This window comes from Seriola aureovittata, chromosome 8 (assembly GCF_021018895.1).
Source record: "Seriola aureovittata isolate HTS-2021-v1 ecotype China chromosome 8, ASM2101889v1, whole genome shotgun sequence".
NCBI lineage: Eukaryota > Metazoa > Chordata > Actinopteri > Carangiformes > Carangidae > Seriola > Seriola aureovittata.
In genome coordinates this window covers 12,525,439-12,552,204 of record NC_079371.1, presented here as the reverse complement: position 1 = coordinate 12,552,204, position 26,766 = coordinate 12,525,439, and the positions used below count along the sequence as shown (strand labels likewise).

At 40.2% G+C, this 26,766-nt stretch overlaps 2 protein-coding genes across 3 annotated transcripts; one reads left to right on the top strand and one right to left on the bottom strand.

Annotated features, from left to right (window-relative positions):
* Positions 1–1,373: 1,373 nt before the first annotated feature.
* Positions 1,374–10,307, bottom strand: foxo4 (forkhead box O4). Its single transcript, XM_056382266.1, has 3 exons — positions 6,653–10,307; positions 3,925–5,452; positions 1,374–3,265 (listed from the first exon to the last, which is right to left on the bottom strand). Exons 1-2 carry the CDS (start codon positions 7,091–7,093, stop codon positions 3,953–3,955), a joined length of 1,941 nt encoding a protein of 646 aa, XP_056238241.1. The 5' UTR covers positions 7,094–10,307; the 3' UTR covers positions 1,374–3,265; positions 3,925–3,952.
* Positions 10,308–13,056: 2,749 nt separating this feature from the next.
* ubl3b (ubiquitin-like 3b) lies at positions 13,057–22,063 on the top strand. 2 transcript variants are annotated; one of them, XM_056383355.1, is made up of 6 exons: positions 13,057–13,215; positions 13,790–13,900; positions 17,743–17,851; positions 18,384–18,470; positions 20,065–20,142; positions 20,516–22,063. In XM_056383355.1, the coding sequence occupies exons 2-6, from the start codon at positions 13,874–13,876 to the stop codon at positions 20,566–20,568; spliced, it is 354 nt and encodes a 117-aa protein (XP_056239330.1). In that variant the 5' UTR covers positions 13,057–13,215; positions 13,790–13,873; the 3' UTR covers positions 20,569–22,063. The 2 variants fall into 2 exon arrangements, with proteins under 2 accessions (XP_056239330.1, XP_056239328.1); XM_056383353.1 differs by lacking the exon at positions 13,057–13,215 and adding an exon at positions 17,475–17,615.
* The last annotated feature ends 4,703 nt before the right edge of the window (positions 22,064–26,766 follow it).

Here is a 26,766-nt window from a genome sequence, read left to right as displayed (position 1 = left end):
CATTAATCAAAAATCATAAACACAATTGGCTTATGCACAATTTATCATTCCCCGTCCACCCCACCCTCCCCATGGGAGAAAAACCCCAAAATAACCCTCGCTGAATACTAAAATACTGTATCAAATGGGGCAATTTTAAATTTCAAAGCAAACATAGAGGGACTAACAGCTACTTAACGAAAACTGAAGAAAAAATATGTAGATAGTTGTAATTACATAGAGGGGGAGATATAAGGGAAGTAATAACACCACACCTGCCCTTTTTAAGGCGGTAAAAGTAAACTAGAGACATCAAAGCCTGGTGCAGCCGATTCTCACCAACCAACCACCTTTACATGCTGCAGCCCGTACTATCAACTGTTAATAACTTTTCCAACACCTTACCATTAGTGAAGAACAGGGGCTTTGTTGCACATACAACTTCCTAAGATAATTACATGTTATGATTTAAAATGATAAGAAAAATCATGCAGTTTTAACAAGGTGGTCCTTTGTTTCCAGATCTTTTCAAGTGACCAGGTTGGGGGGGATTATCATGTATATAAATACATAAAAAAAGAGGGGAAAGGACAGTTGATTGTGTGCTAACTTTTGCCATAACAATAAATCAAAATCCTTGTGCTGAATACAGAAAATTCAAAGATTCAAGGGCCCTGATATGCACCCGTTGCATCATGGCGTACTCCAGGATACGTCTCAAATGACATCTAGCACCATTAATAAAAAAAAATAAAATAAAAAAAAATATTTGTGGAAAAAAAAAAAAGAGTGCTTTATATAAATCAGAGGCTAAAATATCCACATATCTACAGTGAAATGATGAATATTACGAGTTTAAATTGCTGGGATGTTATTTCTGATCACAAAAAAGTCGACGATTATGAACGAAATAATTACATACAACACAAAACACAGAATTTTAAGGGGGGAAGATGACAAAATAAGTCCATCCTGCTACAGAGTAACATCATGCTATAGTGTTTTAAATATTGGCAGTCAAAAAAAAAAACAAAAAAACAAACAAAAACAAAGGAAAGGCTAGCACTGATAAACATGGCTGGAGAGCTAAAATACTTTCTCTAGAAAGGGAAGTCAAATTTGAGATCAACTCTTTTCATGACAGAAATGACTCCAGGAAAACAAAACGAAGATGCGGCGTGTTGGTTTCCAGTCTGTCGAAACAGAGAAAAATGTGTAATATAAACATTTTTTGCTATTGCCACGTTTTGTGATTACGCCTGTGCAGAGTTGTTTTCCTGTTGTTTTTCTTCCAAGTGACCCTGAGAGGTTAACGGTTGCATTAGTCTCGTTTTGAGATGAGAAAGCGGCAAGACGGAGGTTTTTCTTTTCCTCGTGCCACGTTTCAGCGCAGATTTTTTTTTTCTTTTTTTTTTTTTTTTTTTACTTGGATTCACAATTAATGCAGAAAATGATGAGGCAGATCATTGGGAATTTTTAGTTAAAATGGTCAAGTATTGATGCACTTTGCCTCGTTCAAAGTCAGATTTCATGTTACAGGCGTCTTTTGCAAAGCGTATGTACACTGAGATACTGTGTCAGGCTCAAGCGCTCCCTAAATGCCATGCGAATGCAAATATTAGTGTTCCTTTGGTTATGTAAAAAATCTACATGCATCTCATCCTTTACAAAAATAAACGTATAGAAAATTACCGTTAAAAATTATCTGAAAATGCTTCCTCCAATGTAAAAAAACATCACTTGTCATTAGTAATATATTCATATGTATTAATATCTCATTTATTACCTCCATCTAAATTGTATATTAAAACTATAATCAAATATATTCTTTTTTGTACTTCTCACACTGAATTAATTTCTTGAATGTTAGTACTGAATAATTAAAGTGTGAGAGGATTTCTGACATTAAGCACCCACACCCCCCCCGACAAAATATCAGGAAAATGTTAAATAGCAAAACCCTTCAAGAAGTGATTTTTTAAAATTTCCTTCAAGATTTCATTTTGTTCTCCTGATAAATCTGCATAGTGTGTCATCATGTACATGTGCAACGTGTACATTACATGTTTTTTTTTTTTTTGTTTTTTTTTTACAGGATTTAAACTCTTTTATAATGAAATGGCGTAACCCTAATGTGGATGTATTCTCTTAGTTTGGGGTCCCTGTGTCGCAGGAAACCTAAGTGCTTTGAAAATGCACAGGCTCGAGAAGAAGAAAATAAAAAGGAAGGAAGGAAAAAAAAAAAAAAAACTCAGGTAGACCAACTGACAGTGGAGGCATATTGTTGTCGAAGACAATATAATACTTGGCCAACCAATCACTTGTTGGCAAATAAATTTACCCTTGAATGCCCTGTGTATGTCACAAATCACATTTCTTCATTTTGTTAGTTTAACTGCACATCAGGGATTTAAAAAAAAAACAAAAAAAAAAAACACCATCTAACTGACATCTACCATAACACACTGGATTGAAGTCAAAAATGCCAAACTGCAAATACATACCCTCTTAAATGAATCACCAAATATAACTGAAAAAAAGCATCATCTTTTAAGGTTTTTTCTCTTAAGTGAGAAATTTTATCGTACATATAATCATAGTCCAAGTACACAATTGGGCAAGATGTGTAGCCGATGTTCAATCTAACATTTTATACCTCCAATCGTCCAGTCTTTATCTTTTACCTCTCCACAACACACTCGCAGTCCTCAAGGTTTTTACCGACTTCTACGATGAAACTTTCCCTCTTGAGGCGAGGCGCTGGCGCAGCAGAGTGCTACACCTCGTTCAGACGATCACACAGCGTTTGGTCTGGCAAGTGACGATGGAAAAACTGGCCATTTCTCCAAAAAAAGTCTTCATTACCAAAGCCATCGAGATCAGGGGTACCGTATCGACCCTAAAGCTATTCTGGTGAAACATAACTGTGATATAAACTCCCAGCAGAGGGGAGTTCATGATTTGTCTTTTCACTCTAAAAACATTATTTCACACGTCTTAAAAAAATCATCAGTTTGGATTAAAAGATAAAAATGGCTAGCAGCCAAATTGTTGCAAGTGTTGTTGTTTTTTTGTTTTTTGTTTTTTTAAAAAGGGAGAAAAATTGTGCATAGTAGCCTGGATCTCCTCCCTGTCCTCTGCATGCCTTGGCACATGACATGAGTGAGGTCTGGTTTTGTCTTTAAAGTCCAAAAGAAGTGTCGTGTTTGAAAATCAGCCAGCAGGGAGGAGGAATGCACCGGTTATTTTGTAATATAGTGAGGTCATCTTGATTGGAGATCAATTCCTGCAAGACAAGACGATGGAAATTATGTAATTGGTGTAAAAAAAATAAAAATAAAATTACATTTACATTTTTAAATCAAAACCACCTGCTGTAGCAGATATTTTGATAATCACTTTAGGGCTAGAACACACAAGACAATTGTTTTTCAGTATCAATCGATCTTTCTCTCTTGGTGTGTCTGGAAAAATGCTCACGACAATTTCCCACAGCTGAACGTCACGTCTTCAAACATGTAACAACAAACCGTCCAAAACTTTGGAACATTTAGTTTACAATGATATAAAACAGTGAGAAGCAACAAGTACTCATTTAGTAAACATTTAGCTTAAAATTGTTGAAAATTGAACTAAACAACTTTCAGCTCTAAATTATTTACGTTGTTTATTGAGCCAAACTGCCAAATATTCTCTGCGTTTCAGCCTCTCGAATGTGAGGATTTGCTTTTTTTCTTGTTTTATATAACTGTAAATTAAATATCTTTGGGTTTTTGACGGACAAAACAAGACATCTGAAGTCGACAGCTCAGGCTCTGGGAAATGTGCTGGACATTTTTCACAATTTTCTGACATTTACAGACTAAAAGAATAATCAATAGTAGATCAATCGGTAATGAAAATAGTCATTAGTTGCATGTTAGTATCTCTGTGTGATCAGCGTACCTGGCTAACTGTGTGGTCAGCTGAGGAATTAGCTGGGGACCCAGTTGTGAGCGGAGCCCTGTGTGGTGGCCGGGCCCGTGTAACCTTGGCCTCCAGGCAGTATGGGGTCAAAGTTGAAATCAAGGCCGTCTCCGTCCATGAGGTCACTGTTGATGATGTAGTCCACGTCACAATCCAGGTTTTCTGTGAACATGTCTATGTCCAAATCTGTGGGCAGTCGGTCCTGACCGGTGGGGAAGCAGGACGGAGCTCCAAACGGACCCATCGCCTGCAGACCTGCACCCGGATTGGCTGAGGCGACGGGCCCTCCGTGATGAGAGCCCACAGCCGGCACCGTGGCATGCTGGGCTTTGAGAGCTGAGAGCTGCGACAGGTCCTGAGACATACCTGAGAGGATCATCCCCAACCCCATCGGAGAGTGATGCTGGTGTTGTTGTTGTGGCTGTTGCTGCTGCTGCTGGTGAAGGTGGTGCTGCTGAGGCTGCATCTGAGGCTGCAGCGCCATGGGGGCCACCGTGTTCTGCTCCAGCCCTTTACCCAACAGCAGCTGATTGGGTTTGGACCTCACACCCACCACAGATGTGCCCAAACCCATCAGGCCAACCCCTCCAGGGCTGGGCATGAGGGGGTCCACCTGGGTCATCATGACATCACTGGGAGGAGGGGAGTCAGAGGTGAGCAGCGCTTCCAGGCTGGAGGGCACATGTGTGCTGTAGTGGCCACTCCCACGAGACCCGGAGCTCGACATGGGGTTGAAGAGGGAGTTGCTGAAGGTCGATGGCTCCTTGCTGCTGGGTCCGCACTGAGAGATGGAGGCCTGGGTCCCACTGTGGGTGGGGGCCTGCGGGAGACTGGATGGTTGCAGCTGATGGAAGGAAGAGAAGCTGGAGCCTCGAGGCAGCAGGGTGGAGGCAGAGGGCAGCGGAGTGGGAGGTGCCGGTGGGGCTGTGCTGGGGCTGGCCCCTCCCTGCTGCCCAGTCATCAACGTGAGGCCATCGATCAGATCCAGCTCTTCCATGAGGGTCTCGGTGAGGGTGGGGGTCAAGCTGCTGGCAGTGTATCTTCCCAGCAGCCCGTCCTCAGGGAGGTTGTCGTCGTCCTCCTGTCCAGGAGCGATGGGGGACAGGCGTCCACTCAGGGTGCTGGCGTTGGAACTTGTGCGTGGACGGAAGGTGGTCCACATGTCAGTGTCGTCCAGGCTGCCACGGGATGAAGGGCTACTACTGTTGACCCCCCATTTGGGAAACTGCTGGGACGAATTAGGGCTGTCTGCGCCCGCTGACCCCGTGCTGCCATCACCCTGCAGTGACCCTCCGGCGGCCGCTCCCGCCTGCTTCTTGGTCTGCTTGGCCCTCATGCGACTCTTCAGCAGTTTGCTGCTGTTGTCCATGGATGCGGCTCGACGGCGAGGAGCTTTCCCGGTCTTCCCTCCTTCTGGGTTGAGCATCCACCAGGAGCTCTTTCCTGTCGATTCATTGTGTACCCTCAAGAACTTGTTGTGGAGTGATAAATTGTGGCGGATGGAATTCTGAAAACAGGGAGAAAGAAAAAAGGAAATTGTGAAAAATGTAGGTTATGCAGATGAAGAGTCGACTTCTATTCATTAAACATTATTTAAATTACTGATTCATCACTATTAGCAAACATACTGCTTAAGTTTAAGTTATCCTACTGAAACTAAATCACGGATGCACCTGGAAATAAGTTACACTAAAAGATACTTTCATTTTGGAGAATCATGACACAGAATTTTGTCGTCTAAACTACTGATACCCAAGGACAGGAAAACACAAAACACTTTTGTCAGACTTTCCTCATATGTTTACTTATTTTTTGTGACGCATTGGATAATTTTACATTCTTAAATTACAGTATAATAAGTTTTTGTTTTTGTATCTCAAAACTGGGGTAAAAAGTAAAAGACAAATGCAAACTGTGACGATGGGTCACAAGCAGTTATAGCTTTGGGGTTACAAGCTAAATAAAGGTTGGGAGCCACTGGTGTGAACTAATACAAAAGTATTTACTGTGTCAGTTCAGATCAGATCGTTATTGCCCCACAAGACATAAAAAAAGATAAATGCATGACCACAATAAAAACATAAGACAAATGAAGACTTTCAAAGCGCTGCTATAGTAGAGTCTTCTTGCCTTACGTAAATTTGATATTTTTGGGTTTCAGTTTGTTGGACAATTCAAGACATTTAATGATGTCACCTGGCGTCGTAAAATACTGAGATGGGCATTTGTCACCATCTTTTGATGTTTTTTAGACCAAACAATTAATAAAATAAATGGCAGATTCATCAATAAAGTTTTTCTTTGACGTTCTTCATATTAGATGTGCGTGATGATTCAATGAGATCATTTTTCAAACCTAAAATAAAGTAATTATAATAATCGTAATAAAAGTAATATTAATAATACTAATGTGATATACTTTAATATTGGGATAAGTTCCTCTGGCTGCTGTGATATTTTCTTTAGGATGGACCATACAGATAAACATTGTTACATGGAGATAAGTAGTGCAACAGATGTTATGTATACAGCCACCCCACCACCACCACTTTAGGCTTTTAAATCGGTGCTTCTATGATGTAACATGAACTGTAAAGCTATAAATGTATGACTTATGGCACTCAAAGTATTACAATCCACCTTGTTCAATGATGCAGTAAAGATGCAGTAAAGATGCAGTAAAGATGCACACACCGCACATACTCACCTTCCAGCCAGCTGAGCTGTTGCTGTCTCCTTTGTCTCTGAAGTAAGGCACTGTTTTCACCATCCACTCGTAGATCTGCGCCAGAGTCAGCCTCTTCTCAGGTGAGTTCTCGATGGCCTGGCTGATCAGGTCCGCGTAGCTCTGGTTCCCCCACGCGTTGCGCCTGGATGATCCTTTGCGGGGCGTCGCACCGGCTCCGCCCACGCCGGCCACGACCCCGCCCTCGGCCGCCGCCGAAGCCTTCTCTGGCTCGGACGTGATTTGCTGCGGCTCGGGCTTATCCTCGTCGGCGGGCGGGGTACCTGCGGCGGACTCGGTGCCATCGCCCCCCTCCGGTTTGACAGCGGAGATGTCGGGTCTCGGTAGAGGCCACGTGCAAGAGCGGGGTCTGCTCTGCGGCTCAAAATCTGGGTCAATCGGGGGCACCGATGACTCCTCCATGGCGGTCCGCTTAACTTCCACTTAACCACAGAGATGGGAACCACTTAAAACATTTACCTTTAAACTTTAAAGTTAGTCTAACTTTGAACGGATGATGCGTTGAAAAAAAAAATCCTGACACAAAAACAAGTCTTCACCCACTGAGGGGCCTAGAAAAGAGACGTAATAATCTGGACACACCAATAGCCTCGGTTAATCCTCAGATTGGAGATTAGGGAACCCAAATAATCTCCTTAATAGTAACTATCATAAACCTTCCGATTTATATAGAATGAAGGAGGGCTGAGACGAGAGCCCCTTTGTTTGAATGAAATAAAAACAAAAGTGGCAGAGTGGCAATGAGCACCAAAACATCTGGATCTACAGAGGTTTAGGCTCGCCTGAAAATGAATTACAAATTCATTAATGTATATGGATATACAATAATGCCATTCCTCTTAATAAACACTCAATTTAAATATTTGTCAAAGAGTAAATGTCACAAAAGTGTACTTTTAACTGTTTCTGAAAGTATAACCAGGCAATGATTTAAGATAAAAACCAATATAAAGTTTTATTTCGTACCAAATTTATCAAATTAAATATACATTTTCTGATTCAAACCTACTTTTTTTTTACTGTAACGCTATGAAGGCTACAAACAGGGATTAGCTGGCTATGGTTACAAAGGAGCTTCTCAAGAGAGCCCCTGTCCGCCTCCACTTGTAAACAATGTGATGTCTGGGCTCTCCACAAGACAAAATACCTCCACCCAAGTTTTTAAAAAATCCCTAAATTACCCCCAAACAGCCACAAACCAGTCCGGTGGATCAAAGTGTAAAAACGGCAGATTATCCAAGCAGCGGTTTTGTTCATCGACTGTCTAAAAGTAAAAAAAAAACAAAAACGGAATGAAACGCTGTGGCCTGTAAGTTAAAGTGTGGATAGATTTAGGTAACGGCTTAATAGTGTTTGAGTTGATAAAAGTGTGGGGGCGAGAGAAATGTGGGAAGAAAAGTCCGTGCTTCAGGTCTGCACGGTCCGCCACATTGCGGCCAGGCGCATGTCACCATCTGCCATGTTTCTCCACACTCCGGCCGCGGCACACGATGCTCCAAGAAGCGGTTATAAAAACCCTCCTTCCACCGCGGCCCGCAGCTCTGCCGATCGTCGGCCCGAAGTCTCGTTAGACGAGCTACGAAGCGGATCCCCGGGTGCTGGGTGAAGCTGGGTCGCCTCGGAGGTCTGTCGGCTCCCACTCGCAGCACTTTGAAAACAGCACGACAGCCTCCGTAACGTTAGCTGGTTAAGCTCCTGCTACTCCAGAGTTTACAATCCGTGAAAAAGTCCGCGAAAACCCGCACATACCTCCCTCCAAGTTGCCGTTTTTGATCAGTGGTGAGTTTTGTAGAAGTTCCTGTCGTCGTTGCTGTCCAAATATTCACTCCTTCAGTGTCTTTTTGACTTGTTTTGTTTTGTTTTGTTTTGACTCGAGGCGAAGACTCCCTTCTGACGTCTGTTTACCACTGTCAGGCAACGCGCTCTGCGCCTGCGCCGAGAGGACTTCTGGGAAACCGAGTAATTCATGTGACAGCGAACAGGCGTAAACAAATCAGCAGCTCAGGGTGTCAACATGTACCTGTTGTGGGGCATTATGTAACGGTTTATGAATGTGTGCTAAGCCCCAGGTACACTTAGTACATTTAAGGTATTACCGGTCAGCGCTGGAAAAAGTACTCAGACCTTCTACTTTAGTATCAAACAATGTAAAAAAACAAACAAACTCCAGCACAAGTAAAAGTCCTGCATTCAAAATCCCACTCAAGAAGGCCTAACAATACAGACATATTATTAGCACCAGCAAAAGTACTTGCCGTCCCCTTTAATTGATATATTATTATATATTGAATTATTACATTAGTAGTACTGTTGCATTAAAGGATAAGTTTACACTTTTTCTTTTTGTATTTCAAATTGTTATTTTATTGTCTTTCATATAATTATTACAGAACAAAAACACTTGTCGTAAGTAAGGCACACAACTTAAAATATCTCAGTCCCCATATAAAGGTTTTAGTAGTGCCTTTGCCATGGGTTTTAGAAGCAGTCTAATTTCCCCATTTTTAATCAATTGTCAATTCTCAGAACATGTGTGTGTTTTTCCATATCATATATCTCTTCAGCTATGTCCAGCCCGTGCTTCAGAGTAGGGGGATGCCTTGGCCACCACTCACAGAACTTTAAAAAGATGATGTGTATTATCTTATGTCAGACTATCTAAATATAGCGCCCCGCATGTCTTGAGTAATGCCTATAACGTCACTGTCCACTCTATCCACACACCAGCCCCAATACTTTGTCACAGGGTCACAATTTTTCAAGTCTGTCTATGAAGCTTTAGTCATCAGACAAATTAAGTGCAATATTTCCTGCTTTAAATTATCCTACTATATTACATAATTTAATAAAAGACTGTATCTTTGGAAGACATCCAATTAATCTGATTATCTAAAAAACTTTAGACTAGGAATACCTGTTAAATGCATAGGGACTGTGGATTCACCTGTCACTTCCATTGAGGGGGTATTGGGAAGGGCCAGTTTGAACATGAGGAATGATTATAGCAAGAATTTGTTTGTTTGGCCACCTGACTATTGTTTTTAGACAGACTTGGAAAACTGTGAACCTGTCCTTTAATATGTTCACTAAGTAGCATTTTACTTCTCTCTAAACTGTGTATATTGAATAATTTGACCTCTTGAGTTGAGAGGGAAAATCTGAATTTAATTTGAACTCAGGTAGAGAAATCAATCTCCACCTCCCATTATTATTAATATTATTATTATTATTATTATTATTGTTGTTGTTGTTTAAAAAATAAATAAAAATAATCACCAAGAGACCCAGAAAGGAACCACATACTGCTGGTCCAGGGATATGTCCTGGTTTTAATTTACAGTAATTTGATTAAGCATGATATTTTGGAAAATGCACTGTGCGAGCAAAATAAAAAAAACTTAAATCTGCTACTAAATATTAATTTCACTGAAGGACTCCAGATATTTAGTTGTACTGTTAACTTGTCAACTCGTAATACTTGATTGTCAGTTAATTATGGTCTTATCCAGAAACCAGTGTTTCAGACCTGACAGGGTTTCCCATGATTTTCTGTATGTTGTCTTTTGTTGCCGGGGCCTGATGAACAGGGAACAGTGAAATCAAAATATGCAGCAGATATGAAAAATAAATGAGAAAACCTGGACCGAAACAAACCCTTGTTCAATGTCTGAAACTTAAGTAACCGTTGTACTGTATCAACAGCAAAGGGTTAACTTATTGTTCATTAAGTGGTTTTCTAAGTATGGTTAGTAGTAGTTGTAGTTAGGTGTTACTTACATCTATATACAGTTACATTAGTATGTTGTAAACCATTTATTAAACAAGCTTATAAATCCTGAATCTCTATTTCAAGCTCTAAAGTTTGCCTTTCAGTCTGGCACTGTTCCTCATTAGCTGAGTCAAGATTAAGAAGACGCTGGCATCGTGATTAAAATGCTGCAATGGCTCCAGGTGTCTGATAGTGTGGACCCAATTTTCCTGTTGCTCCACTATGACTAACCTGATGGCTCAGGGTGTGGGATCAACATCAGGAACCAGAGAGCATGTGTTGTCTGCAGGTAACCAGGAACTAGGCAGGACCCACCACAATGCTGTGCGGTGTTTTTGCAGCGGTCTCCTCTGTGTTGATTAGCACTCATGTCCCCAGAACTGGATCGTTGTATGGGCACTGATATGTGACATCAGGTGATATGGGCTCGGCTGGGTGAAAATCAGTGGCTTTAGACTGAGGTTAAATAGACAAACACTGAGATTTAAACAATTTAATTTAGCTGCTTAAACTGACTAACGGATTTGATGAAGATGCTGAGCCTTGAGCCTGCAGCTTATTTTAAAAGGTGCACATGAAAGGAGTCAGAAAAGGCTCTTCAGTGAGATTTCATCCTGTCCTGAACTTATTCTATCCCGCCTGTTTTAATCCCTTGGTCTACTGCCAGTCAGTATTGCACAAGACTAAAATCTGATAACCTGGTTGAGCAGGAAATTTCAGTCTTGATGCTTAAATGCTGCAAGTGTATTGAACCTTTTGGTTGTTTTGTCTAAATTCTCAATCTGTTTGCTAAACTGTTTATTGTACTGATGTTATGTAGCCTATATATACTGTATGTATACAAGTACTATTGATGCAACTTTATTTATTTGGAGTAGCAAATGAAGATTCGTGCAACTGGATGGAAGCAACTTATTAATCACCCAGACTATTCAGATCTTATCTTAGAAATAATTTCTTTATGGCGAGAGGTTATAGCAACAAGTCAAAAGCCATTTTATTGAATCCCTTTTGTTTTTGCACAATGCATAAGCCATCTGTCCCTCATTATATATTTAGATATAATTCAGAATAACTTTTGTGACTCATGACGCAAAAATTTCAGACACGTCTCCTGGCAAATAATTCCCAGTGAAGTGTAACAAATAATATTCTTACTTCATTCTACAATACAAATGATCATATTATCATTAGCCCAGACAAATGATGCCTCTGGCCAAACTGCATCAGCAAGGCAATTTTTGTAAAACAGCACTGTTTTAGATTGGGATTCACACTTAACCTGACTAAGACCAGGAGGACTGAGTTTTGGAGCATTTTGAAACCACAAGAATGTTGTGGGTGGATGACGTGACAGCCGATAGACCTGCAGACAACAGAAACCACCTGTGTTTCTTCCTCAGATGCTAACATGGAGTCAGTAAGTTTAATCTTGAAAAGGCCACAGAAGTCAAGGCACTTACTGTGTGTGTGCACTACATTGTGTGTGATGTGGCTTGTGTATTCATGTATTTGGTGTGAGCATAAACTTTTAAGTGTCAACTGCTAGTGAAGGATTTTTGTGCAGTACATGAGTAAAGTAAAATGTTAAATCTTGGAGTCATTGCTTTTAAGCTACATCACAACATTGTGGGCCTGGAAAGGTTGGTGAGTCGGCCTACCATAGCCTGTCTTTAATGTGGCTGTTCCCATTTCTTGCTCTGAAGTCAAACAATCAAAGAGAGACACAAAACAGCCACAAAGAGATGAAAAATTACCACAAAAAGATACAAAACAACCTTAATGTGATGAAAATTAAAATAACCACAAAGAGATGTTATCATCCACAAAGAGACACAAAAAACGGAAACAAAGAAAGAAACAAAAAGTGTTTTGATCCTGTGTAGGAGGGTGGGGGCCTTGCCGTGTCTGTGTCCTGGGGCCCCATGTCTCACGATCTGTCCACAATTGTGGATTCTGAACGATATTCGGCCTTTGACAAAACAATCTCAACTGTAGGAGTTTGCTCAGTTGCCATGAAGATCATCGCCATGGCAACTGAGCAAACTCAAGCTACAGATGAAGACTGTGTGATATATGTGACGTATTAGATTATTAATACAGATGCATCAATTTATAAGCAGCATTCTACTGATGTAGTTAGTTGGTTGAGGCGGAGGGAGTACTTACTACTTTATATACAGTTTGGTAGTTCAGTGGTTAACAACCTGGGGGTTGGGCCCCTCCAAAGGGACACCAGATAAATCTGAGGTGCCATGAGATGATTAATGAGGGTTGACAGGAAGAAAAAACAAACTGCTACACAAATCTGTGGCCGTTTTATGGACTGTTTTCTTTTTTCTTTGCAAAAGTACAAGTATGTAAATACTTACATAGCCTACATCACTTGAGTAAATGTACATAGTTACTTTCCACCCCTGAACCTCTCAGACATAAATACATGGGGACTACATCAAATTAGTAATTATGTGTCATACTGAATGCAGTATTTAATGGACATAAAGGTTTTTCTAATTTATATAGGCCATGATGTCACAGAGGTGCTTACTCGTTCTGCACTTCAACTCCCAGAAGTGTTTGCGGTCGTTCTCTGTGTTTACAACCAGCTGACATCCGGCATCTTCCCGTCCATTAGCCACCGATACCCACAGTCTACGATATCCGTGTACACTCGATATTTTCCCCACGAAAAGGGCTCCCTGCTGATTCGTCAACTCAACTGAATGCAAAATTTCATCATATTCATCCGATGCAGGTGAGGTCCACAACCAAAAATCGCCTTTGCACATTTAGTTAGCTAGCTCGCCCGCAACTGGCCAGCGATAGCAGGATTGGCACAAGCTAACACAGCAGCTAATGCTAACATTAGCATAAGCATTCTCTATTAGCACGGCTCAGTTTCGACATCTGTCAAAACGAAACTCGATGATAGTTCGTGGGAGACATTTTTTCTAGCTATTTAACAACAAACACTGCCTCAATACTACATGGTAGCTCATTAGCAGCGGTGGTTGAATCTAACAAATGTAGGCAGTGTTAGCCCGCTAGCTTTACGTTAACTGTTAACCTGGAAAAGCTGAAGCTGCTACGCTCAGTTTGTTATTTTTAATTAGCTAAACCACGGCGAAGTGAACCAGTTTGCTCACTGCCTATATAGCTTCAGGTAACTAATCAATCATGTGCATGTTTGGCGTTTGATTTATATCGCTGTGCTGTTAGGTGTTGATGTTAGCGACATATCAGTTCGATGGATCAGGGGAGATGTGCGGTGCCACTGCGGTGCCAGGCTGTGGGAAGCAGCCTCACAGTGTTTGTGTTGTTTGTGTCAGGGCTCTGGCCCCGTCTCCAGCAGCTGAAGCACACCAGTCCTGTCCTCTCTGCTCCACGTCCACGGCCGTCCTCGTCCCTGAGCCATGACCACCCAGAGGGATCTTGATATGGTGAGTGAGGGTCTGAAGTTATTTTCTAATGTCACAAAGAACCGTTGAGTCTGTCACACCTATTGCTGCTGCTTTGATATAGCTACGGACTAAGACATTATATTATCATGCTGATAACATTACATAAACGTTTCCCCAAATTAAAATGATTTAGGGTTAGGGGTGGGAGTAGGAAGGGGATCATGGATTAGCCAACGACCACAAACACTTAGCTTGGGCAGTGACTGCTGTTCCTGTGAACGCCATCTGTCTAATCTCAGTTAAAACGTTGCCCTACTTTCCTTTCAAGGTTTAGACGCCAATTGATTGTACCCTCTTACTACCCCCCACCCCCTCCTCCAACCATAGGAATGGACAACACAACACTCATTTAGATCAGAAATGTTAGTATAAGTTCTACAGAGAATAAGATTTCCTGGCAGCTGGCTTTCTAACCTGCAAATAGTCACTGTATAGTACTGTTGGACAAAGGAAGGTGACTGAGTTTTTGCACTTGTGAAGCTGTAACAAGCAGATCTTTGTGAGGATTTGCTTGGTAATTGATTAATACAGTTAACCATTTAATCACTTTTCAAAGACAATTATACAATCAATTGTTTTAGTGCTAATAGGGAAGCATTTACTGTAGACAGAAAATTATTCTGCAACAATTGTGATGATCAATTAATTCATTTTTTGAGTGATAATTCGATTTTGTTGGCTATGACTTCCCTATTTGACAATTTTCATCTTTTTCTGTTTTATATAATTATAAATTGAATATATATCAGGTTGTAGGCTGTTGGTCGGATGGAAAATACATCTGAAGATGTCACCTTGGGAACTGTGATGGATGTTTTTATATTATTTTCTGGCAACCAAACATTTGCTTGATTGTGAAAATAATTTTCAGATCATTCCCAATATTATATAGAATTTATAGTTGCAGCACAAACACTAGCACCTTTGTATTTGTTGTACACATCAAAATAATATTTAAACAAGAATGTTGTTAAATGTTTTATGTAGGAGACGTACATCAAGTAAAAGCCCACAGCAACGCAAAATGCAATTTGGTGGATCATCCCTCTTGGCAACTATTCTGGGGCATTAGTTTGTGGTTGGTTAAGTTTTTAGGAAACTTGACCAACATTAAGAATGGATAAGCCTTCGATAGCGATGGTAACCCTTAAAAAAGTCATAACAGTGTTTGAAGAATTTAATGTCTTCCTTGGACTGGACAACCTAGAGGACAGTTGTGATGCAGGATGTTGCCATGGGTAACCAGGCAGATTTGACTTTGTTTTTATTTTGTACGGGGGTGAAAGGGATGGAGACAAAGCTTGTTAATGATGACATGGGTATGTAACCCCACATTGAGGTTATTCAGTTCAGATGGGGGAGGGGAGGGAAGAGGACCACCGAGGGAGGATTGTATTTGTAAACAGATCAGAGAGTGGGGTTGTCCCTCACTGACGTCACACCTCGTGGTTAAGTCTCTTTGTTCTTTCCTCTGTGATTTGTGAACCAAAGAAAGTTCATCTTCGACCTTTTTAGGAAGGGCAAATGTCGGTGAAAATTAATTCCGATTTATCAATTCTTACTCTTGAGGAGAGGTGGCCTACTAGAAAGATTAGGTTGATTGGATTTTTTTTCCTCCAGAGTAATTTTTTGGAGTACCAACATGATTGATTAGAGATGATAGATTAATGGATTAATAAGGAACAGTACTTGCTGTAGCATACATTAGACAGCTAAAGTCCAAAACTGATCAATAATTCAGTTCAGATTGATGTATCACTCCTGACCATGAGTTGACCCTGCAGGCAATATAAAATAAGTGGAAAAATTATCATTATATCACGATTTCAAATCCTTCACTGCCTGAAATCTGCGAGAAGGAGAAACATCTAATTAGAATAGAAATGTTCAGAATAATTGTAACATTAACATCAACAATGATGATGTTTATCACCCTTCCCTGATTGTCTGGTTAACCACTCCTGCCATCATAGAGTCTGTTAGCCTGTTGGTACAGCACGTACATGGGTGTGGCATCCACTTTTAGACACTTTAATTTGACGAAAATCCAACTGGGATCGAAACCTGGTCTATTCAGATAAATTAGAGGTTTGGAGTCAATGTGCGGTCGTTATTCTTTTCATCAATATCTGAAATCTGTGACCCATAGACATCCACTTGATGGATGCTCCACCATCTTCAAGTTGACACTGTTTGTACTTATTTCATGTGTCAGGGGAATTTTGTCTTCAGACTGGTCTTCAGCTTCTTTAAGGTCAGGAGATTGATTCTGGACTATGGTGTAGACGGAGATGCCATGTGGCTACTGCAAGAACTGTGACTGGCTGCTTGTGTTTCCCCCTACATGTTTTGATGCCGGTTGAGTTTGTTGAGAGTAAAGACAACATTAAGGAAGTTAAAGACAGGCTTTCAATGGTCTTCCCTTTTCACTAACATCTAACAAATTGATTACACTGCAAACCCTCTGCTCACTGTGATCACTGCTCTGTATAAATGAATGAATGTAACAACATTACACTGTTTAGTGATGAGACACAGTGAAATAACAAGTTACCTGGATGAAAATCCAGTTCTATAAATGTAAGTTTGTAGCTTACTGTTGCTCTGTATTGGAAAGTAAATTAAAGAATGTAAACACAGGGGAATATAAAGCCTGATGGGGTCTGATAACACATAGAACTGAAAGAACTGAAAAGCAGACTCCTAGTATAAATCCAGTTTTACGGCTGAAAGTCTGTACATTTGTCAGTGTTTATTTTCAGTGCAAAGAAGATAAACACATTGTTGTGTTCTGTTGCTGTCATGTTATGAATCATTAATGTTATATACATTATACGTACAATTATACATGTATGGTAATATAGGGCTGCAACTGATGATTTTATCCTACCAATCATTTTTTCTAATTATTTAGTCTATAAAATGTCACACTTTCCTAAAGTCAATGTGACATCTTTATATCACCTGTTTTTTTCCTCTGTGAAAAGTCTATGTAAGACAAAGAAAATCAGGGAATCATTACATTTGACAAGCTGCTACTAGGTGTGATGTTTGGCATTTTACTTTCATGTTGAATTTCAAAATAGTTGCAGAATCATTTTATGCTGATTATTTGATCAACTTATTGTGTCAGCACTACTTGAATAGGCTGTTTAATTATGTTTGTGAAATTTTAAAATCTTGTAGAATGTGTATGGAGTGTCCCATGTGGATTTCCTGATGTTAGTGTAATATTTAGGCCTTCGAGGCATCTTAGACAAGCAGCTCCTTTTTATTTTCAGTGTTTTTTTTCAGACAGATTGGTTTGCGTACTTGCTCAGAGGATAAAATTTTGAGGAAGCCCCATTGTTAAATATCCTCCCACACACATATGCACAGTCGCCCTCAGGGCTACGCACTGGCCATGTAAATTTAATAACATGGCCCAGAGCTGTCTGGGACACCTGGGGTTATCGCATTAGGCCGACAGCCCGGAGAGGAGCTCGCAGCACCCTGGAACTAAGGGGCCAGTGTTCTCCCCCTCAGCCCCACCCTTATCTGTTGTCGTCCCCAGCAACAGGGGCTCACTTCAGTGTAAGCCCTCAGTGGATGAAGTCGCCCAGTCAAAGGGTGGAGATCTGGTGTGGATAAATCTAATTAGACTGGAATGCCCGTCTCTTCACAGCCTTCTGAAGGTCACCTCATGTCTGAAGAGGTTAGAGTATGTGGAGGGATTCCACCACAACTTATTAAGAAGAATTTTAATGCAAGTTTGGTGTTTGTGTTGTCTGATGTGGCGTTTCAATGGACTAACATTAGACTGTTGTTATTTGTTGTTTTAGGTGCACCTCCGCCTCATCCTGGTCAGTGGGAAAACGCAAGACTTTACTTTCTCCCCAAATGACTCGGCCACAGACATCGCCAAGCATGTATTTGAGAACTGGCCTGCAGGTATGTTTTGCAGGATTTATTTTGTGTGTGCCCATTTGATTCAGTCACAGTCTTTGATGACACACATTCTCAGTTTCTGCCAATAGTTTTTCATTTCATTTCCTATTTTGGCCCATCACTACTTCATGCATGTGATGAAAACCTTGTATACAATGTTTATATTATTATTATCATTGTTATAACAGTATTATGGTGAAGAATGATAAATAGGCCAGGCTTCACTTCCAATATTAGCTTATAACAGATACATTGCCATTGATAGATATGTAACAAGGCATTGCAGTGAGTGCCGAAATGATGTATATACTGTTGATCGTTATAGTGAAAATAATAGTAATACCCACAGGTGTAATCGTGCAGTCAATAACAGCAACAATGATTGGATTACCAAATAATGATTATAACAACAATAATGATGATGATAATGAGAAGAATAAGAATTTTCAGGGCTGAGTGCATGTGAATTTGGCTGAACAGAAACATAATGTGACTATACATTAAGTGATACATTTGTTTCTCTGCTCTCTGACAGGATGGGAGGAGGAGAGGGTGAGCAGCCCCAGTATACTGCGCCTCATTTTCCAGGGACGCTTCCTTCATGGCAATGTTACCCTGGGAGGTAAGACCGTCTCTGAACAAAGACACCATCACAAAGACAATTCTGGCCAAACTTCAGCCACATTGTGAATGAAGTTTGCTCAGTTATCATGTGGTTCAGTTGTTATCAAGTGACCTAAGCATGGAATTTCAATCGCAAGTTAAAAGGTAATTTTATCCTGTCATTAAGGCTGTGAGATATGGCTGAAAGCTCCAGAAAAAATTCCAGTAAGTGGACTTTGTGCAAAGGATAATTTGTGAAGCTGCCTTTTCCAAGACAAATAATGAACCTTCAAACTCAGCTCTGTAGATTCTTACAATACTGTGAAACATTTCTGTCTTATTTACTTCACACTTAATATGAATTTTATTTTACTCAATGTGATCTAGACAGTTACTATTTCTGAGATGTTATAAACTACATGTAGTAATATCATGGAAGAAACGTGTGTGCCTCAATAATTAAAATCTGAGAGAGAAACTTGTTCCTGGCCAAATACTTTTGAGTGAGTTGCTCACTCACTCTCTCAAAACTCAGGTCACACTGTTTGTTTGTACTTCAAATCACACCAGAAGTCCTCCCCCAGTTAAAAAGTACTTATTACTAGCAGCTAAGTTCCTTTTGTGACTGCATCATACATTTACACAATAACTGCACTAATAGAGCGTAACTTCAACCACATTAGTAACAACCTAACCCAGAATCACAGGTTCACGATATGACAAAATTAACACATTTGTTGTCATAGTGACAGGTGCTGGTGGAGTGAAGTCATTTCCCTTCACCTCACAGTCTTCCTAAACTTGACGTGTACACAGTTTGACAAATGAGCAGCTGAGTCAAAACAAAGCAGTGTAAGCACCACGTCTGATTTGATTATTTTAATCCTGTTAAACTTCTGACCTCATGGACTCTCTGCCCTGTACCTGGCTTGCACTTGTGCCATCAACAACTGGGATTTACCGACGACCAATCAGATGGGCTGGTTCAGTGGTTCAGTACTACGTGGGCCAACCACTGGTGCACAAAACGCTTTTCTTTTTCTTTTCTGAAGCTGCAGTCAGACCGAAATTCACGTGGTCTAATGAAAACAAGGTGGGACAGGAAATAGAGTGGGTTAGGTCGTAAACAGTTTTGTTAGCAGGCTGACAGCTGTTGTTAATTAAACAGCTTCTTATCTGATACTTGACTGTTATTTACCTCTATTGCTGTCCTTACACTCACTGCAGCCACTCAGCATCCTTTCTTTTCTGCTGCTTGAATTTATAAAAAAAAGAATATAAACAAACAATATTAAATAAAAATATCAATAAATGAAGGTCAATCCCACCCCGTCTCTCAAACTGGCTGACGTTCTCCTTCAGTCATTTAAACTGGGTTAAACTGGAAACTGTTATTCGTACAGGGGAAACAGTAGTATACAAATAAAAAGTGTTAAAGTGTTAAAAAATAGTACTATAACACAAAATTGTAAAACAATAAACTGCGAAATAAAAGTAAATGATAACAGAAATGCAGAAATGGTGGAAATGTTCTGATGAGGGAGACAAACAGAGAAATTTCTTCAGTGCAAAGAAATTATGATGAATCATGAGGTATATTTCTGTGTTTAAAGCTCTAAAGCTGCCACCGGGCCGAACGACCGTCATGCACTTGGTTGCCAGAGAGACTCTTCCAGAGCCCAACTCTCATGGTGAGCATCTTTTCTTTCACTCATTTATGTACTTATTTATTTATTTATTTGCAGACATTATAAACTAGTTATCATGTGTAGTATCTATTGTACTAGCCCTATTATAGGTCGATCCTGACTATAACATTTCATGATGTACTTTAAATGTTGTAGCCTTCTCCTGCTCTTACATTTATTTGAGTAAAATGAGCCACGAATATCAACGTATTAGGTCACAAATACGTGACGTGCTGCATATATCATTTGGTGAGCCTTTGTCGCTTCTGCCACCAACGTCAGCCTCGTCCCACACAGCGCCTGTAACTGTGCTTTCTTCTAGTTTCAGCTGGTTGTTTTTATCTCACCTCACGTCTCTGGTGTCCTGTCTTTGTAGGTCAACGGAACAGAGAAAAAACCACAGAGAGTAACTGCTGTCTCCTCTTGTAAAGCAACAGAAACGGCCCCCTCCCCTCAACCATGACCTCACACGTAACACACACATAACACACAAATATAAACATACACACACTCTGCTCTCTCCTGCCCGTCGTCCTATCAGCTGTGGATTTGGATTAAATCACAGGAAGTCTGGTTGGAGGCTGTTACCTGCTTTGGTTGAACTCTTGTCCAATCTGAGGCTTTTTTTGTGCCAATATATTCAGTTTTTGCCCCCAAACTTTTATTTTATCGACAGAATTTGCTGTTGTTACTCCTTTTTATTTGAAGATCATGACATTAAACAATCCCTTTGCTGCTGGACAAGTTTTAAAGAGCTGTCGTACGTAGTGAAAAACACCCAGGAACTCGTCGCTCTTCATGGACACAGAAGTGCTATAAAGGATGCGTGGGCTTTAACCCTTCCCTCCTAGTCACATGGATGTTTCCCCAGGTCTTACTCAATGGTGTTAACCCTCTCATTGCACTTAACCAGTTTGTTCATTCAGAAGTGTTTATTGTGTCATCCTGACTTCCCTCATGACATTTTTCTTTGAACAGACCTTAATTCCCCACGTGGTAGAAAACGTGCAATCCTCCTCATAGACTGTTTCTGCCTCTTATTAACTGAACCGTTTGGTCTGTATCAGCACCAGTGGCGTTAGTGCCATTACCTACACCCTGTTTGTTCTTGGCAAAGGACCAATGGAGAAAAGACTTTTTGATAGGAGGATCTGCATAAACACCTGAGGGACGCACAGGTCCACGAGCAACAGGAACAGAGTCCCATCAAGGCATGCAAAGATGGAGGATGGATTGGCTTGTGTGCCACCGGGTGTCATGTTCACACTTGTGGTGGTGACTTTATTGACTAGACTGTCAACGTTCCCTCGTAATGGGAGCCAACATGGCGGGCCAGTTAAACGCAGACAGAAGGAGATGGTTGAAGATGGGAGGGGAGGCGTGTGGTCGGTGTGAGACCCTCCTCTACTGGACACAGAAAACAAGACAGGGGGAGAGATATCTCCCACTGGGATAAAGAGTAAAAAGGAAAATTTTGGTGGTGTTTCACCTCCTTTTCATTTGGATGCTGTCTTTACTTCTTGTTTGCCTTTTATTGTGGAATTCAGTAATATCATTAATATTGAAATTTAAATATATCAATTTTTATCTTGTGTATAGGTATTTGTTGAATTTTAGTGTGGGTGAGTTTGTGTGTGAGTGTGTCTGAGGGTGTGTGATGCACGTGGCATACTGTGTGAAGACTAGTGAGGGCATGTGGTCTTAAAAAACAAGGTGGTGCACTGGGAGCGTTGATGGGCTGCGGTTTCTTCAGAAACAGTCGGAAACCTTTTGATTCCTTCCATTGAGTGTCCATTTGGTTTGTGTTTTTGTCAATCAATGTCACTGCTATGAAGTTTAGCTCAGTATGAATAAATGTAAAAACTAAAATGCAATGTGGTCTACATAAAAGCTTGTATTATAAATTAATAAATCTTTAAATAAGGCAACATCTTTTGATTCATTTTTACTATTTCTCAAAAGGCAACAAAAGACAGAAGTTGCAGAGTTGCAACTAAAGATTATTTTAATTATAGACTCATTTATTTTTTCCAGGTTTAAGGTAACACTTTCGAATGTCTTGCTCTGTCTGACCAGCTGTCAAAGACCCAAAGATATTTAATTTTCTATCACTAAACACTAAAGACTAGAGAGTATTCACATTTAAGAAGCTGAAACCACAGAATTTTTGTATTTTTTACTTAAAAATTGGCTCAAATGTTAAATTCATGATCAAAGTGGTTGCAGGTAAATGTAATTACATGCATGTAAATTGTAATTAAATAATTGAAATAAATCAGTGGTCTACAGTTGCAGTTATATGCAAGAGAATCTGTGATTTTGTTGTGACCTAAACTTCACAAAGAGAAAGCAAAAGAGTTTCTGAACAGATTTAATACTTATTTTTTGTTTTCTTTCTGTACTTCTCTCACCTCCGTCCATAATTTATGAAAAAGTTTTTTAGTTGTGGACAACTTTTCCTCTGCGCATGGCATCGTGGGACAGAAGTGTTCATCAACAGCACACTCAAAAATCTAAATTAGTTCTGTTTTAAGTCACAAGATCCTGTCCACACATGTTCTAGACGAATACGAACACTGTGCTTTGAACAGTAATTTAGGTCTCATGGTTTTGCCACAAAAAAAGTTAAATGATCTTAAAATTACATCTGGTGTTCTCCTGCCTCATTGAAAAATAAGTTGTTTATTTAATTACTGTAGATAATGTTTCTTTCTTCACTGGGAAGTCCATGTTCAGTGTCGGTGCACCAGAGGTCACACTTGTCTATGAGTTTCATATTGGACCATGACTAGTTGTGATGCCAGATTCAGAATTCGTGCTTGTACGTTCATGAGTTAAACTCAGATTTAAAGTGAGTGTAGAGAAACTTTCCTTCAGCAGATCAATGTGAAAACAAACTCTGAAGCTCAAACATCCGTGTCAAGTAATGATAAATAAAATGTTTTTGAGTGGAGGGGAACATTAATTTCGTGTTAACACTGTAAAGTCCCTCTATGTATTATCTATCTATTAGTTATATAATTTATGAGCAGTATATAAAAAAAATATAAATGGTTAATAACACTATAATGTCATTGTATGCAGCTAAAATGACATGTAAGTGTTTATTAGTGTACAGAATTTGTTAACAATTTAACTTCTATGGAGATATTTTGTTATTACAACTGTGTTTTATTATATTGACATTAATTTCTGTTGATACATCAGCCTCCTCTTACTGGTGTTAAAAATATATTAATAAACACTTATATCTGCTTACAACTACATTACAGTGTGTTATAAACCGCGTGTTAAATGTCCTGCTTATAAATTATACATGAGGGGACTACGCAGTCAACACCTGCATAGAATTATTTAAAAAAAGTATGCAGTAGGGGCACAGTTAAAATGAACTGCATGTACTTTGAGAAAACATTCGTAGCACAAAATCCACTTAGTGTTCAAGAGAATAAAGAATTTTATTTCTCTTACTGTTATTTCTGAGGCCCACAATGATCCAACTACATGTAGTTTTATGCATTGACCTCCAGGTGGCAGTGTTCCTCTGTAAGCCTAATGAGTGGGGGTAATCATGGGCTGCTGGAGTGTTGTACAAATACAAAGCGGATGGGAATATGTGAGTTTATTTTGGCTGTGCCTAATGCATTGATGGGAACTAAAGTAGAACCATAAGTTTATAATTTGTGAACTACTATTTCAACACCAGGTATTGACTTAAAACTGTCAAAGCTAAAAGGAAACTAGATATATCTCTGCACAGTTTAGTGACACAGATTCCCAGCCTCACTCAGTTCAGATGAAATAGTCATTTTGTTGTTATGATTGGGTCATGACTTTGTGTTGAGCTGATTTTCAGCAGCTTTCTCCCCCCATCTCTCTCAGGAGTCTGCTCCTGACCTGTAGCTGCAAGAAGTCCAGGTTTCCAGTTGACACTGGCAGTGTACCTTAGGAAAAGTGCAGTCAACCCACATCTTTCTCAACATACACTACTTCCAAAACCTGCTATTGTGCTGAAACTATTTGTCCTTCTGTGTCTCTTCACATTTTCCACTTGCTCTTATCTGAACCGTGTTATGCCGTCAGTGGGGTTCGACAGAGGTTAGTGGAAAGTGAAGTCTATACAGAAGCGTCGAGCTGACCGCAGAGGCGATCAGGAGTCTTTAACTGAGAGTCCAGGGAGAGAAGCTGTTGAAATTTCTGCTACTTAAGTCCAGTGCGTTCAGAGCTGCTGCTGCAGGATGAATTGCTGTCTGCCGTCGACATGACTCAAAGCACGTGTGCAGCCAGTTTCATGGGTGGGCTGCGGTCCAACCAACATACACTGCTGGTCTGTCTGTCCCAGGAGGGCGGCCTGCACTCTCAGCCACCTGGCCTACACTAGTCCTGACATGAAGGTCTTAACTCCCACTCTGACAGCAGTATGTCCTGCTGTGTAGAGCACGTAGACGTGCCCTTAGTGGAGTCAAACTGTATTCAAGTAGGATTGCTTGGGTTTAAAAACTGTTGAATTATAGTACAAAAGCTTGTACTAAGCGATACTTAATTCTACACTGTGAATAGGCCACTAACGTGTGTGCATGCTTACGCCTTACCAACGCTCTCCAATATTTTGTTAAAGGACCATAGCTCTCATGTTTTAACTCGTTTCTCCTAATCACTCTTACACTACCTGCACTGAGTAGATGTTTAATTGGTTAGTTGTTTAAATTAAAAAAAAACCTCACTAGAACCAGCTTTTCAAATGTTAATATTTGTTGGTTTTTGTACTTGTCTGTGGCAGTGAACTGAAATTCTTTGGGATATTTGACAAAAATAAAAACAATGCAAACTATGCTGTTATTATTTCCCAGAATGTCAGACAGTTACTTTAATGCAGACCTGATGTTCACTGTGGTGGATTACACCAATCTGCTCATTGTTTTTCATACTGTATGAGATGAGTGGAAACCTGTTGATGGATGGAACCATGCATTCATTTGAAATATAGCTCAGAACAAATGTGAGACGTAGTTAAGGAGCTAAACGTTGATAAAGTGAAGAAGCTGCAGTTTCTTCACAGCGTCTCAGCTCTCAGTGTAAACACATACAGAGACAGGAATGGATTGATTATAGAAAATACCAAATACCTATCTCAACAGGGGGTTGTAACATATGTGTTTTTTTCTGTTATGGTATTTAGCTCCAAATCCCTTTTTCCCTTCACTGCTTTTGACCATTTTCTTATTCGCCAGTTCTTCCAATATTGAAACCAGCTGTGAACACACACACAAAGGAACGCATATACAGTAGACTGAAGGCTACTGATACTACTGACTGCTGTCATTTTAACTCTCTGGAGTCCAGGTTGACTTTGACTTCCTGTCTATCATTTTAACTTTGTTTAGCACCTTTTAAACTGTCCTCACCCACATGATCAAATTATCATTATGGTACAATTCAGGGTTGTAAAAAATATTGTTTCACTACTTACACACACAAATACAGCAGTAAAATGTAAGAAATAAAACTATAATAAAGTCTATTTATATTTTAAGTGATTTTATTGCGACTCATTCTTGTGCCTATATATGTCTTTAAATCACTGAAAATACCCCAAGCTAAAGGAATCTAAAGGCACAACAAAAGCAATAGAGATGAACATTTTAATTTGCGTTTCATGATATGTTTTGTTGTGTGTAAGATGGTGTGAATGTGCGGTCACGGCTCTATCATGTGTTCATTCCTTTGAGTCTATTTGTCCACACCAGAGGTCCTTCGATGGCCTGAAATGAAAGAGTTCAGTAGGCCAGTGTGAAAACATACACACTCATGCAGGGGTTGAATTAACCCAGCAGGGTGTTAGCAAATGAGCAGCTTTCATGCTGACTCCAGAAGCTGCTGCTGTCTCTCTTCATCTCCAGACCTCCTTTCTTCTCCTAATTGGGAAAATGACACTGGTTTATATGGCTGTTTGTTTCCAGATGAAGGGATCATAACCAGGAGGGCCAGGGATGTGGACTTTTGACCAGGTGTGTGTAAAGGAGGAGGAAGTGTTACAGCCTTAGTATTTCCATAATCAACCTACAACAGGAGCGTGTAGGAGTGAGGGCGGGGTCTGTTAACCTCTTTTTATTTGACGGTTTATTTTCCCAGATGGTCTCCTGTTGCCTGTAACGTGCCACTGTAAAAGAGCCGCGGCTATGACAACAATATCAGCTCTGTGCACTGGAGAGAGGGAGAAATGGAAACTTCTAGAGTTCATACCCAAGATCAAATATTTCTCAGCGTTACTGTGGAGCAGGGGTGGAAAACTGAGGGCCTTTGCAACAAAATGTACTGCTATCGGAGACCTCCACTGCTTCCTGTGAAGAAGAAACCGGGAGGCCGAAGCCGGGAAGTGTCAATATTACCTTACCAACCCAGCAATACATAAATCCAGCTTCTATCTGCGTTTTGGCACATAGAGACTCAGGAGACTCTTTCTTTTTCAGGCCATCATTTTCAACGTGGTCTAGAACATATAACTTTGCACTGCCCTCATTATTGTATATATTTTCTCTTGGGCCCTTTTTTCAAACATGTATTTGTTATGTTCATGCTTCTTTTTTCTAATCCTTCTTTTTTCACCATATTCCCTTAGCACTGCCG

What these genes read in the sequence shown, in the direction of transcription:
- foxo4 (XM_056382266.1), bottom strand. Translation starts at nt 7,093, where the DNA reads ATGGAGGAGTCATCGGTGCCCCCGATTGACCCAGATTTTGAGCCGCAG. An exon ending in ACAGCTCAGCTGGCTGGAAG is followed by an intron (nt 5,453 to 6,652) that starts GTGAGTATGTGC and finishes CCCTGTTTTCAG; the next exon opens with AATTCCATCCGCCACAATTT.
- ubl3b (XM_056383353.1), top strand. Translation starts at nt 17,568, where the DNA reads ATGCCCGTCTCTTCACAGCCTTCTGAAGGTCACCTCATGTCTGAAGAG. An exon ending in GTCACCTCATGTCTGAAGAG is followed by an intron (nt 17,616 to 17,742) that starts GTTAGAGTATGT and finishes TTGTTGTTTTAG; the next exon opens with GTGCACCTCCGCCTCATCCT. An exon ending in ATTTGAGAACTGGCCTGCAG is followed by an intron (nt 17,852 to 18,383) that starts GTATGTTTTGCA and finishes GCTCTCTGACAG; the next exon opens with GATGGGAGGAGGAGAGGGTG.